The sequence below is a fragment of the Mandrillus leucophaeus genome, unplaced genomic scaffold, assembly GCF_000951045.1.
Source record: "Mandrillus leucophaeus isolate KB7577 unplaced genomic scaffold, Mleu.le_1.0 Scaffold73, whole genome shotgun sequence".
Lineage (NCBI taxonomy): Eukaryota > Metazoa > Chordata > Mammalia > Primates > Cercopithecidae > Mandrillus > Mandrillus leucophaeus.
The window spans coordinates 2581897-2597559 of NW_012107919.1; the positions used below are offsets into that span (position 1 = coordinate 2581897).

Here is a 15663-nt window from a genome sequence, read left to right on the forward strand (position 1 = left end):
TTCTTCTTTTTTTTTTTTTTTTTGAGATGGGATTGTTCTGTGTTGCCCAGGCCAGCCTTGAACTCCTGGGCTCAAGCAGTTCTCCAACTTCAGCCTCCTAGTAGCTGGAATTACAGGTGTAGAAATGTAGCATTTCTTGAATCTAAGTGTTGTGGCAGAATGGAAGTCATAGCTGATATATCTGCGTATTTCATCATTAACAAAGGCTTGGAGGGAGTTGTTTTTATGAGGAAAGGAGGAAAAAAAGACCATAAAATTCCCAATTTTACCCTAATGGAGATGCTCCCTTACTAGGGCAATGATAAGAACAGACAAAACTCCAACTGGGTAAGCTGCTGCTTCTTTTTTTTTAAATAGAGCCAAGGTCTTGCTCTATTACCCAGGCTGGAGTACAGTGGTGTCATCATAGCTCAAGGCAACCTTGAACTCCTGGACTCAAGAGATCTCCCAACTCAGCCTCCCAAGTAGCAAGGACTACAGGCCCAGCCAATTTTTTTTTTTTTTCCGTAGAAACAGGATCTCATTATATTGCTCAGGGCTTGTCTTACATTCCTGGCCTCAAGCCATCCTCCACCTCAGCCTCCCAAATTGCTGGGGTTACAGGCATGAGCCACAAAGCCCAGCCTTGGGTAAGCTTCCTTATAAGAAGATTATACTCCAAAGTGTGGATATTCAAGTTCTCATCAGAGCCTGCAAGATGTCCCTACAAGTCACTTTGGCCAGCGGGTAGAAAGAGTGTGGGATTTGAAGTTACGCAGCTCTAGGTTCTAACTCCAGTTCTGCCATTTACAGCTGCCTAAACTTGGGCAAGTTTCTTTACTTCTCCAAGCTTTGGTTTCCTCATTGAGTACTTTGGGATAATAATATTGATCTCATAGGGTGGTTGTTGGATTAGAAGAGAGAATTTCTACATAGCACTTAGCTGTGTCCAGTAGACAATGGGAGCTCAATAGATGCCAACCTTGCTGTTATTGTTATTACCATTAATTCCATCTGTAAAGAGTCTAGTGGGGAAGATGTGTTAGCCCTGTTGTCTTTTTTGAAATTCCCTCCTCTGTCACCAACAGGAAGACTGTAGGATGTTTTCATTCTGCTTGGCACAGATCCATTATGACTGCTAGCAAAATTGGATTGGACATTAGATATGGAGTCCAATTTCTTCACAGAGTTAACGGGTAAAATATGATCAAGAGTCTCCTGAACTGCACTGCAGAAATCCCAGGCCACCGGCAGTAACCTTTTCCATGATATAAATGCCATTAGCCTGGCCTAGTGTATTTAAACCACCAGCTTCCAATTATCTTCTGGCAGAGCTCAAAGCACCTCCTCTTTAGAAGACAGAAAGTAATCACAGTTATCCTTCTAAATTGCCACCTTTTCTACGGATTTCCACATTATCATAGCACAAAAGGACTCTGTATGAGCTTGGGTTAAGAATCATCATTATTTCTACTCTGTATTGTTAGCTATTTTCTCCTTTCCTGAAAATATGGACCTCATGGGTTGTTGATCAAGAAGGAAACCTTAATAACAAAAGAACTGCCTTTAATAATGTTCTGGTTCAGCCAGGCGTGATGGCTCACGCCTGTAATCCTAGCACTTTGGGAGGCCAAGGCGGGTGGATCACCTGAGGTCAGGAGTTCGAAACCAGCCTGGCCAAGATGGTGAAACCCCCTCTCTAATAAAAATACAAAAAAGTAGCCGGGCGTGGTGGTATGCATTTGTAGTCCCTGCTACTCAGGAGGCTGAGGCACAAGAAGCGCTTGAACTGGGAGGCAGAGGTTGCAGTGAGCCGAGATCATGCCACTGAACTTGTACTCCAGCCTGGGTGAGAGACAGAGAGACAGAAGAAAAGAAAGAAAAGAAAGAAAAGAAAAGAAAGAAAAGAAGGACGGACGGACGGACGGACGGACGGAAGGAAGGAAGGAAGGTAGGTTGGTTGGTTCTAGTTTGATGACCCATCTCTCTGTTGTGTTATTTCACAGTCCTTTTCCACTGTAGGTGGCTTCATTTATAAAATATACATAATACTGATGTTTTTGTCCTTGCCACAAACACTAAGCCACAAGTATAACAAACAGAACCATTTAAGTTTTCATCATATGACCCACAATGGATTTTTTTTTAGATGGTTTTACAAAATTGAGATACGATGGCTATGGACCATCGCATCTTCTTACCTGTTGGAAGACTTGATCTGGTTGTCTAAGCCTTCCTCTCTGAAACCCAGAACTCATCCCAGATTCCCAGAATCTGGCATCTATATATGCACAAGGCATTGTCTATCACAGTCTATGGTTTATAAAACTATGTCTTTTTTAAAAGATATATTTTAGATGCTATGGTGATGAATGAAATGCAAACTAATTAAAATTGTGATTTAAATCACAAAAACTTATAACTTCTTGGTTTTTTGACTAAGATCAAGTGTAAATTACAGAAGCTTTCAGTCATTGGATGTTTTTTCAAATATGGAAATATAATTGCTACTTAATAATCACAATATTCTTTTTTTTTTCAGAGACAGGGTCTTACTGTGTCACCCAGGCTGAAGTGCAGTCTCACAATCTTGGCTCACTGCAACCTCTGCTTCCTGGGCTCAAGCAATCCTCTCACCTCAGCCTCCCAAATAGCTGGGACTATAGGCGCATAGTAGCCACACCTGGCTAATTTTTGTTTAGATGGGGGTTTCACCACGTTGCCCAGGCTGGTCTCGAACTCTTGAGCTCAAGCGATCAGCCCATCTCGGCCTCCCAAAGTGCTGGGATTATAGGCATGAGCCACGACGCCCAACCTATGATTAATATTTTTATAGCATTTACTATGTACCAAGTATTCTTACAGTACCTTACATACACTAACTCATTTAATCTTTACAAGTCTAGAAAGTAGCTTATTTTTCTCATTTGTAAAGACTTTAAGTAATTTTCCCAAGTTACAAAGCCAGAAAGTGGCTGTCAACCTAAATAATAGACTTGTTTTTTTTGTCTCTAAAAATAATGGTGTTTATTTGGGAATGGGTATTGCAATGGGAATACCCATGCCATAGTAAACTGTGTTCAGGGAGGTAAAGGAAGACGAAAGTTTTTAAAGGAAAAACAGGGAGGATTGCACAATTGTTTTGAGAAAATTATTCTTGGCTGCAAAAATCAATGACAAGTGTGGTACCAGTTCAAGCCTGGACAGGCAGTTGCTGGACAGATGTCCTCGCACAAGTATTTTGTGTGTGTGTAAGGTTGCAATGGCCTTTGTGCAAGATTGTGATTTTTGCAGTCTTTTGTGATAGTTCTTGCTATCAGGCATTTATGCATGAAAACCCTCCCTTCCTGGCCTTCCCTGGCTCTGTTTGCCAGGTTTTTAAAATTTTTCATTTAATTTTATTGAACACAGGTGATTCCATTCTGATTTTGTCAACTTTCATCTGGTAGACCTGAGATTTAAAGTCGAGCCACCTGGCTCAAAGCCTGTGCGCTTAACCACCAGGCCACACAACCCCTTAGCATGTGGCTCTGAGATGCCTTTCGATATTTAAAATGGGTCTCAGGCTTGAAAGTGTAGGAAACCACCAGTGCGTGAAGAACACGGTCAGCCATTTACAGGAGGGATATTAGAAAAGGCAATTCATTCTAAAATACATTATGGCTGGAGAGAAGGGATTCTCACGTGCATTGCCCACAGGAGTCAAAAGCTTAGGCTTTGAATCATGGGTGGAAGATGGGATGATAGGATGAGGGCCCAGCATAGTTCATCTCCAGATCCCAAAGCTTTTATCTGTAGAAGCCCCTGCTCTGAGTCTCCTGTTGGAACTCACTGGGCAGACTGACCCGATGATGGCAGGTGGGTGGGATGAACGACTTACCGGCCGAGGCAGGCTGTACTGATACATTTCTGGGCGGTAGGTCGGCACCCACTGTACCCCAGCCCTGGGCCGCGTCATGGTCCCCGGAGCGCTGGTCACCACCTCCGAGTAGGGCAGGTGCTGGGCTGAGCCGTAGGCTTCTTGGTGCCGGCTCTGGCCTGCGTGGCCTGCGGACGCCAGGCTGAACGCCTCCTCCAACAGCATATGCATCTGCTGCCTGACCTCGTCGATGGATGGCTGGGAGCTCAGCGTGGAGGTCTCCGAGTGGCCTTTCACCTGCCGAGACCTGGAATAGCCCCGGGGCTCATGAACTCTGTCAATGTTGGTTTCCTCTATGATTTCAGGCTCAGTCTGTGGGAGGAAACAAAGCCCACTGATGTGTTAATTAACTTTCCTTCCCATGAAGGTGCTCTGCAATTTACTCTAAAACATTCACTTGAACAGATGCTGGTATGCATCTGTGCTAATTTAAATTATATTCTACGTACCCTATCCAGGAATTCACACTAGTGGGGTAGTCAGTGTCCTCTATCAGGAAGTCCACACTCTTGAGTATCGGTGTGCACTTCAGTTGCCCATAGTTTGACCACCGCTGCAGGCTGCCTGTTAGTGTAACAGACTTGAGAAATGGCTTTCAATGATGACATTAATGGTACTCTCTAAAATATTTTAGAGACATTCCCCACCTCTATGCCTTCGGGTATAAGACCCTGGAATGTCTTGTAATCTACACCCAGAGGGGTAGCATTCTAGATTCACTCCCTAAATGGTCCTGTTTCCAGCCATTGGTTAAGGAAGTGCTGATTGCCTGATGCTAGTTATCAGAGAGAATAACAAAATCCTGCTTCTAGATCACGGATCTTAAGGCATGGTACCCAATCAGAAGCTCTGGGGGCGAGGCCCAGCAATATGTGCTTTAATAAGCCCTCCAGGAGATTCCGATGCCCATTCAAGTTTGAAATCCACTGATCTAGAACATTCTCCTGCCTTTCTTCACTGAACCTTTCATTCAGCGTGCAGCTTCAGTACCAGGGTGGGCAGACAGCTGGGACTTCATAAGCTTCCAGAGCAGGCTGCATGGATGGTCTCGTGCTTGCCTGCGAATGAATGCTTGCTTCATAAGTGTCTGCTTTCTTGCTCTGAGGCTTCTCTGCCATCATTAGGTGGGGATGCCTGTAGGAGTTTATTCCACCAGTCTGGACATGCATGAATCTCAGGGTGCAAGAACACAAAAGGGAAGAGATAGGGACCGCCAAGGCGATACGGGGAAGCTGCTGCCTTGTGGCAGATGCCACAGCAATAGCTAGAAATAAAAGGTGCACAAAGAAGATAAAAGACAGTGTGTTCAAAACATTCCAACCAGGACAGTTACTTTAACTTTTTGGTATTTCAGTTTCCTCATCTGTAAAATGAGGATAATACTGCCTCAAAGGCTTTTCTAAGGATTAAATAAAGGTACATCTAAAGATTTTAGAGTAGTAGCACATGGTAAAAACAATACTAGTTGCTGTCATCATCATAATCATCATTATTACTTTATTCATTCAATTGCACATATTTCCATATAATTACTATGTATAAAGCACCCTGATGCATAAAATAAGCACAGCAAGTAAATGTCATGAGGGGATTCACCCGAAATGGGGAGTCCTTCCCTCCTTAAATATTACACATGAAGGTCATAACTGCGTTATACTTCATTTTAAAAAATATATTTACCTTTTTAGCATTAAATTAATACATGCTCATTAGCGAAGAAAGTGAAAATATAGAAAGCACACAAAAAAATATACATTTCTTGTCATCTTATCTCCTAGAGTTAGGACTTGGCTAAAGTTCAAGATGAAAAGTGAGGTTTTCTATCAGCCTCTAAGTCTAGATCTATCAACAAACATCTACAGTATGTAATTTAAAACATGTACTATTTTTATACTAATAAGAGCAAGGACAGATTCTGGAGTAGAATGTAAAGTTACCTTTGCAATCATAAACAAGAACTCAAAGACATTTCATGCCTGGGTGCATGACCCCCAAACTCCTGAGCCGGGGGACACACTGGGGCTCTTCTGCTCTTAGAGGCTCTTTAGAGAAAGGCTTACGGTCACTGACTGGGAAACCTGCTTCCTGAAAGCCAGCAGATCTGCCTGTTGAGATGTGGTTTTGCCTGAGATACCTTCTGCAACAGCAAATGCAACTCTGGAAAGTTATGTTCTTCACAATGCATAGAACATTCAAAACTGAACTGCAGAGCCCGAAGGGACTTTAGGAGATCACTAAATTCAAGCCCCGTTCAACATATGGGGAGGTGACTTATCTGAAGTTACTCAGAGGCAGGCAACGGCAGAGGCTCCTGACCCGCACACATCCTGCAGAACGGCACTGCCTCTCATGTCAATGTCCTGCTCATGCCGGTTGCTAGCCACACAAGGCCCTTCCTCCCGACATCCAGAGTCTCCCTGATACATAACGGAGGCTCAATGCTAAACCGCTCCCAGGTGGGAGATTAACAGCATAGGGGTGAGCTGAGGTACAATTTCCCCACCCCTGAGCTGTGCTATGCATTTCCAGATATATTAGTAGATCTATTATCACATGAATTTATAGTTGTGCCTTAGGGCAAAAGCATCCTCCTTAGCAACATTTCCCTATTCCCACTGCCCCAAGAGCCCTGGGGTGGGTTAGTACTGGGGGTGGGTAGTTCTTTCAGTAAGGTTGGTAGGGAACAGTGCTAGGCCACCACACATATATGTGTTATACATATACACACATATGTAAGTGCTACCTTTGCTGGGAAGGTAGAGACTTTTTCTCCAGGCTCCCACTGCCACCGACCCATGCCCCCCGAATGGAGATCAGCCTCTGCTTCCCCCATAAGGTTTCCATTCCACATGGGGAGTTCCCTTTCATTGGAAGGTCCAAGTATGCTCTCAACAGGCTTGATCAGGCCACCAATCATCTCTCGATAGCTACAGATAGAAACAAGACTAGCTCTCATTATACCTGGGCTTCCTCTCATCACACTTGGATTTGCTTAAACTGTGACTTCCCCAAGACCGGATACTCCCTGAAGCCATTTCACTTCTGTTTCTCAGAAGCCTAGCACAGGCACTTGGCATTTAATCAAGCTTTGTGAACTTAAACTGAAATAAATTCCGTCCACTTCCCCTTGTTAGATATAAGTTCTAAATTTCTTTTCAAAGAGTCAGTATGTCAGTATGTTCAATTCTTTGCCTTCTACTTTTAAACTTAACTTCCTCATAAAGAAACTTTTTTCAATTACCTGCTCCACCCTGACTCATTCCAATTACCAACTCCACCCTGACTGATTCCGATTAACTGGTCCACCCTGACTCATTCCGATTACCTGGTCCACCCTGACTCGTTCTGATTACCTACTCCACCCTGACTCATTCCAATTACCTGCTCTGTCATAACCATTTTTCCCACCAAACCACTCACCCCGTCACTCTTTAAATTAGCCAATCGGAATTAGTTTAGCCTGTGCAGTCTAACCTTAGCCAATGGGGGAATGACACAGCAGCAGGGGCCATGTGCGTCAGCGATAAGAACCCCTTCTCCTCCCTTATCCAAGTGTGCGCTCACCATTGCTCCATCTGTAAGGGTGCACCCTTCTATAGAAGTAACTTGCCTTACTGAGAATTAAAAAAAAAATTTTTATATTCAAGTGCTAATTCTTTTGCAGCACTGAAACTTTATTTATAACACCCTTGAGGTGGAAGTTGAGGTTAAGATAAAAGGCCCACTTTCCCTAACACATTTCCTCCAATGCTAATGAGTTGCATGACAATAAGAAGTCGCAGGAACCCCATAAGCCTCAGGCTCCTCATCTGTAAAATGGGAGAGTTGAACTAAGGTCTGACATTTATGTTTCTTGGACTCTACTTGCTCTGGGAGATGCCATACTGCTCCTATTATCATCATCTTTGGGGAAATCTGACATCTACTCATGAAGGGAACCATCCCCTGCACCTCCCGCCCCAACTAAAACATATGAATAGTGAGAAGTTTGTCCTTTTGCTTAACAGACAATTATTGGTTTCAACCCTGTACTAGGCCCTGGGTTGGGGGTGATGGATAAAATAATTAATAAGATAGTGACCCAGCCCTCAAGGAGCTCCCAGTCAATAGGAGGAAACAAATAATAGCAACAGCAATAATAGCAGCTCATCTTTATCAACAGCTTACATGCCAGGCACTGTTTTAAGTACTTTATACATTTCGGCTCTTTTTGTCCTTATAAGAACTTATAAAGTAACAACTATGAATATTGCCACTTTACAGACAAGGAAATTAAGGCACTGAAAGACAAATGTGTTGCTCATAATTAGCAGGGCTGAGATTTGAACACAGAAAGCTTCATTCTGGCACCTAAGCTCTTACCCACTGTATATATATAAACAGATCTATTACCATACTATAGTTGTGGGCTCTGACAGAGTCAAACAAATTTCTATGACCAGAAAAGAAGACAAAATACTTATTGAGATAATCTACCTTATAGATTACTATAAGGATGAAAAGCATCAATGTATAAATACGAAGCACTCACAGTATCTGGCACATCAGCATTTGTTTAATAAACATTAGCTGCAATTATTATTGTTGCTGTTATCTATCTCCTCCCATAGACTGGGAACTCCTTCAGGGTTGGGTCAGTGTCTTATTAATCATTGTATTCACAGCCCCCAATCCGGGACCTTGTCCAGAGGTGAAGCTGTAACTGTCTGTTCAATGAACAAACATAATAGGTGCTCAGATTGACTCGAGGACCTGTGGTGTGCCAGCTCTGTGCTGCCTTTTCCACGTGGGTTTCCTCCCTCAGCCTCTCAGAGCTCTACAGTTGTGTCCATTTTCAGATACGAGATATCACATCGACTGGCTGAACTTGCCCTAAACCCTTCTCCCTCACTGGCACATTTCTGAAAATGCCTTTTGCTTTTATTTGACAAAAGAGGGGAGACAGGAACAAAGACAGACCTCCCAGTATTGGCTGACAGTTGGCTTGGGTTGGGGCCGTATCTGGGACAGAGAATTTATTTTTAAACCTCTTTAACTTGGAATGGACCATACTTGCTTCTATGACTTCCCATTCTTGAAAAGCTCTGAGAAACTCATTTTTTTCAAAAAGCTATTTTTATAAACTAATCAAGATATACTTCAATAAAAATTCTAAAAATATTCATCAAGGAATGTCTGTTCATGGTAGGAAATTAGAAAACACAGATAAGCAAAAGGAAGAAAATTAAAATCTACTCTAATCCGATCACCAGAAATAACTACTGTTAACGTTTTGACCTCATGCACATCCTTCCAGATGTTTTCTACGCATATGAAATAGGATGAGGATTATGAATACTAAAGAACTGCCAACGGCCTCCCCACTGCCCCAGGCCACTACAGAGAGTGTGGGCTTGACCCAGGTCAGTTTCTCCCTCTTCCACTTCCAAGGAGAGCCCACGCTTTGCCACACAGATTGTGTGTGTGATGGAGACCAGGAAGTGGGGATGGGCAATGAGAGGCAGAAGAGGTGTGGGCTGCAGAATTTTATGGTGAGATTTTCAAGAGAGGTGCAGAAGCAGGTGTGGCATGTGAATGGGAGAGGAATTAAGGGAATTTAGAAAGTTTTACTGACTATTATGTACTTGCCTTCTCACATATAAAAATATAAGTAAAGGAGTAGAGGTATTTAAAAACTACTTTTGTTGGCAGAGTTCTTTTGACTTAGATACTCTCTTAGACCAAGCTGTTTGGGTCATGATTTTATAAACAGAATACATACACACATATACATATATATGTAGGCATATATATATATATGTAAACACACACTTATATATGCGTGCACGCATATATAAGGTTTTTAAAAATGACATTACATTAATACAGTATTTTGAAATCTTTTTAATTCAACAATATTGCAAATGAGTATCTTCATGAATGAATAAATGTATTTATAGAGAATAACTTTAAGGATGTCATAGTATTCTAATAAATGGAGTTTTTAGGCTACCATATATTTAACAGTCCACTATTTTAGATGTTTTCCTAATATCTTACTATATGAACAAAGCTGGAATAAGTATCCTTGTGTTTAGAACTTTGCATATATGGCTGGACGCAGTGGCTCACGCCTGTAATCCCAGCACTTTGGGAGGCCAAGGCAGGTGGATCACTTGAGGTCAGGAGTTCGAGACCAGCCTGGGCAACATGTTGAAATGCTGCCTCTACTAAAAACACAAAAATTAGCCAGGTGACATAGCACACACCTGTAATCCCAACTGCTCCGGAGGCTGAGGCAGGAGAACTGCTTGAGCCCGGGAGGCAGAGGTTGCAGTGAGCCAAGATCGCACCACTGCACTCCAGCCTGGGTGACAGAGCGAGACTCCGTCTCAAAAATAATAATAATAAAAAAAGAACTTTGCATATAATCATGAGTTTATCCTTAGGTTCAATTCTAGAAGGAGAATTACCAGGTGAGGGGATATACATGTAATTATAGTTTTGGAGAGTTATGGTATATCAGAACTCAGCAGCAAAGGCCACAGTATTCAGAAGACATTTAAGCCATTCCTCCTCCATATATGGGCCCCTGGTCTTGTGCTTCATGGTGGCCACTGGATAGAGCAAGCACCTGCAATTCTTTCAATGTTGTTTTAAAATGAGCGAACCAGTCCAACACATCTAGGATGGTACACACAGTGGCTAAGTACCCACATGACTTCATCCTCTCTTTGAAACACCATGAGAACAAACTTGAAGGAAATTATAGCCCTGCTGGGAACCCCAAGTGTCTTCTTTTTAAAAGATATTCCAAAACAATTTAGTCCTGAGGCGCATTCTGTAGCTTTAAGTATTATTCAAAATTAAAACTACTATCTTATCAGACAACTAATGGAAAGACAAGCTACCAACCACAAGAAAATATTTGTATCCACAATATATAAATAGTTCCTACAAATGAATAACAAAAAGACAAGCAACTCAATTTAGAAATTGGGCAAAAGGCTTGAAAAGATACCTCAACAAAAGAAGACACAAAAATGTCCAATAAACACATGGAAAGATGATCAACATCATTAGTAATAAGGAAATTATATCATTTCACATTCAGTGGGATGGCTAAAATGAGAAAGATTAATAACAACAAATGTTGGTGAGGTTGAAGACTAGAATTAGAACTGTTATACTGCTAGTGGGAGGGGCAGCAACGCAAAAACTTTGTAAATTTGACTGTAATTTCTTAAACGTATACCTACCCTATGACCCAGAAATTCCACTCCTACAAATTTATCCAGACAAATGAAAACACTTATTAAGAAAACACATGAAAATGTTTATGGCAGTTTTTTTTTTTATACTAGCTTCAAACTGGAAGCAATTCAAATGTCCAACAATAGGATAATGGATAAACAAATAGTATTATATTTATACAACAGAATAGTACCCAGTATAAAAGAGAATAAAATACTCATACATGCAATAACATAGATGAGTCTTGAGTGAAAGAAGTCAGACACAAAACAGTACATACTGAATAAATCCATTTATATGAAGTTCATGTAAAACTATAGTGGTTTATATCAGACAAGTGGTTGCCTACGGGTGAGCTGAATATTGACTGAAAAAAAAAGTGAGGGAGTTTTCTGGGAGTGATGAAAACGTTTGGTATTTTCATTGGTCTGGTGGTTATAAAGGTATACACGTTTGTCAAAGTTCATCACATTGTATACTAACAACCCGTACATTTTTACCATATGTCAATTTTCCCATAATAAAAGAAACATAATGGGTTGACATAGCTAGCTTGATGTGGATGGTCAGGGAAAGCTTCTCTGAGGAGGTGCCATGTTTTCAGACCTGAAGGAGGAGAAGAGGTTGCCCATGTGGTGGTTGTAGGAAAGCTTATGAAAAAGCCCAGAGGTGAGAGAGAGTTGGTAGTGCTTGAAAAAAAGAAAGAACTGTTACAGAATGAACTGTGTCCCCCACAAAATTTTTATGTTGAAGGCCTAACTCCCAGCATCTCAGAATGTGACTGTATTTGGAGATGGGGCCTTCACAGAGGTAATTAAGTTAAATGAGGTCATTAGAGTAGACCTTTGGGTCAAAAGGACTGATCCTTCCAAGAAGAGGAAATTTGGACACAGCATGTATAAAGGGAAGCCGATATGAAGGCTCAGGGAAAAGAGGGCCTTTCATAAACTCAGGAAAGAGACCTGGAACACATCCTTCCCTCATGGCCCTCAGAAGAAACCAACCCTACCAACACTTTGATCTAGAACTTATAACCTCCAGAACTGTGAGAAAATAAATGTCTGTTGTTTAAACCATGCCACCCAGTCTGTGCCCCTAGTAAACTAATACATGGATCTAATACATGGCTGAAGCCCTAATTGTTAGGACATGGGGCTGGAGAGGAAGGCAGGGTCCAGATCACGCAGGGTCTGAAAGGCCACGGTAAGAAGGCTGGACTGTTGTCAAAGGGCAATGGGAAACGACTGAAGAATTTTAAGCAGGGAAGAAATGTGACTGGAATTTATGGGAAGCCAGTTAGGAAGCACTTGCTTGTGGCTATTGCCGTAACCCCAGGCCAGAAGAGACGACAGGGGCCTGGGTAGGGTGGTCATGGACAGAGAAGGGGTGGGTGAGTTCAAGATGTATTTTGGAAGAGAACTGGCAGAGCTGCTGATAGATTAGATGTGAGGGTGAAGGAAAGGCAAGAGTTGAAGCCAAGACTCTTTACCAACAAGAGGAACTGTGCTACCCCGGTCTCCTTAATGGTGTCTGAGCTCCCCAAGCATGTCTGGGCCCTTCCAGTTGCTGTACTTTCTGCCTGGAAAGCTCTTCCCCTGGGGCCAGCATTTTAGGTCTGCTCAAAAGTCACCTCCCTGGAGGGCCCTGCCCTGCCCAACCTATTCCGAGAACCTCCTGGTACTCTCCACTGCCTTCCCTGAGTTATGTTCCTCCATAGCCTTCCCGACACTGTGCTGCACATCTATGTGCATGGGTGTTTGTTGTCAGTTTTCCCTAGTGTAATATGTCTCCCTTATCCTCAGGGAAAATGTTTCAAGACTCCCACTGGATGCCTGAAATTGTGGAGAGTAATGAATCCTATATACATGATGTTTTTTTTCCCACACAAACCTATAATAAAGTTTAATTTATAAATTAGGCACAATGAGAAATTAACAACAATAGCTAATAATAACACAGAACAATTATAACAATATACTGTTCACAAGTTCATGGGTAGCAGATTCATTCTTGGCTGGGCACGGTGGCTCATGCCTGCAATCCCAGCACTTTGGGAGGTCGAGGCTGGTGGATCACTTCAGGTCAGGAGTTCGACACCAGCCTGGCCAACATGGTGAAACCTCATCTCTTTAAAAAGGCAAAAATTAGCCAGGCGGGGTGGTACATGCCTGTAATCCCAGCTACTTGGGAGGCTGAGGCAGGAGAATCACTTGCACCCACGAGGCGGACGTTGCAGTGAGCCGTTATTGCGCCACTGCAATCCAGCCTGGGTGACAGAGCTAGACTCTGTCTCAAAGAAAAAAGAAGATTCATTGTCACCAGAGATTTTAGCAACCTCGGAATACGTTTTTTTTCTTTCCTTACTAAGTCAGCAACTTTCACGTACTAAAGGAAGCACTAGAGAGCTTTTCTTTGTCATATCCGAATTGCATTATCACTCTCTCCCATTGGAGCCACCGTTAAGTAAAATAAGCGTTACTTGAACACAAGCACTGGCATGCTGCGACAGTGACTGACAGCTGGGTAGCACAGACTTTATCCTTGTTGACCAGGATAAGCTGGACAAAGGCAAGACTCCTGTCCTGGGTGGGATGGAGTGGGATGGCGTTAGACTCCATTATACTACTCAGAATGGCACACAATTTAAAATGTATAAATTGTTTATCTTTGGAATTTCCCATTTAATATTTTCATACCATAGTTGACTGCAAGTAACTGAAACCACGGATAAGTGGTGACTACTGGATAAGCCCCATGTTTCCTGCCGCATCCCAGAATGGCGTGTGGTAGAGCAGGAAGAAATACTCATTGAATGAATGAGTGGAAATGAGTCTTAAAAGTCTGGAGAATTCCTGCTCAAAAGTCTTCAATAGTAAAAGACATTCCCATGTGTCTACAATGAATGAAACAGTTTTATCTAGAATGGGCTTAACGAAGAGGGATAAAGGGCTCTTGAGGCCACTTATTCTAGAATTTCTTGAGTTAGGAGCCCTAAAGTGAACAGGGGTTTTACAAGCCCACACTTTCCACAAGTGGGTGTAACATCACTTTGCCCCACCTTGGTACTTCATTTCTGGAGCACAGGAAGTTGAAGCCCCTCTCCAAACCTTGCCCCAAAGCCCTGATTTTCAGCTCACTGTCAATCGCAGCTCCATCCTGCAAGAACAGATTCTGAACAAATTATGCAACTTCATGGCAAGGGCCCAGAGACCGAGTGGGGGTTTCAGCAAGATAAATTCCTGGGCCATCTGGCCATGATGAAATTTATCTGGCTCCATGTCCATTTTTCTTTTCCACCAATTGGAGTCCTTTGGGCCACACAAACAGTGCCACTTCTCTCCATTTAATGCCTCCTCTGCCCACTGCAAGTGCTGCCTGTTACTGAGGAAGCAGAGACATATTTAGAAAGTTGCTTCTGGAAACCACATTTCAGGGAGTTCTCACTTCACCAGGTGGGAAGAAGACCATGATGGTACAGGAGCAGAGAGAGCTTTGTAGCAGCTTCCTATGAGCCTGCATCCCGGAAGCTTCTCTAATAATAAAGTGAGATTGGTTGCCCTCAGAACAGGCAGTGGGGTTCAAAATAATGGCTTGGTGACTTTTCTGCAAAGGTGTGCAAATGGAATTTAAAAAATATGTCAGCAACATTTCAAATTTCATTCTGATGCCTTTCCAAAGGATGATCTACAGTCACTCCAGGGCTATGGGGATGTGAGGACAGCATGCTGTTTCTGTGTTTCAGGTGGGTAGAAAAGACATGAAAGGGTCTCTCATAGACTTCTAAGGAAATAGGGACATCCTTTCAGAGAGTGACCCATAATCAGAGTCTCCACGGAGACCATGAAGATGGGACAGGCAAGCATAAAAGAAGGTGCTCCAATGCTCTCAGCCTTACTCACTGCCCCCAAAGCAAAACACCTTCCCCATGTAACAGAAGTCTCAGGTGCCAGCTCAACTTCCTGTCTTTCTTCCCCCATAACTTGCTGCTCTCTAAGGAGCAGGGGAAATTCAATTACTGAGCAAGATTCATTTGCCTTGAGTTGCAACCACTGTCCCACCCTGTGTTTGCAAAACCATTACCTTAAAGGTCATCTCTGGAAGTGTGGCCTTGTACTACGGCAAGGTGGGAGAGGTCCCAGGCACCCTTCACCAAGTCCATCCCTTGTCCAGTCATGCTGAAGAAAGGCACCCTTGGAGGAGTCCAGTCCTCTCTTTGGTGTGTGACACAATTCAGAACAGTAAGTGCAGGCCGGGCATGGTGGCTCACACCTGTAATCCCAGTACTTGTGGCAGGCCGAGTTGGGTGGATCACTTGAGGTCAGGAGTCCCAGACCAGCCTGCCCAAGATGATGAAACCCCACCTCTATTAAAAATACAAAAATTAGCTGGGCATGGTGGCACATGCTTATAATCCCAGCTACTCAGGAGGCTAAGGCAGGAGAATTGCTTGAACCTGGGAGGCAGAAGTTGCAGTGAGCTGAGATCATGCCACTGCACTCCAGCCTGGGTGAGAGACTGAGACTGTCTCAAAA

The 15663-nt window shown here is 42.9% G+C and overlaps 1 protein-coding gene across 1 annotated transcript in view; it reads right to left on the reverse strand.

Moving 5' to 3' along the window:
- Window positions 1–15663, reverse strand: part of KIAA1549L (KIAA1549-like ortholog) — a 138342-nt gene that overhangs the window by 31458 nt on the left and 91221 nt on the right. Inside the window, exon 16 of the mRNA XM_011965560.1 lies at window positions 3860–4210. Coding sequence (XP_011820950.1) covers window positions 3860–4210 — 351 coding nt within the window. The remainder of the gene's footprint in view (window positions 1–3859; window positions 4211–15663) is intronic.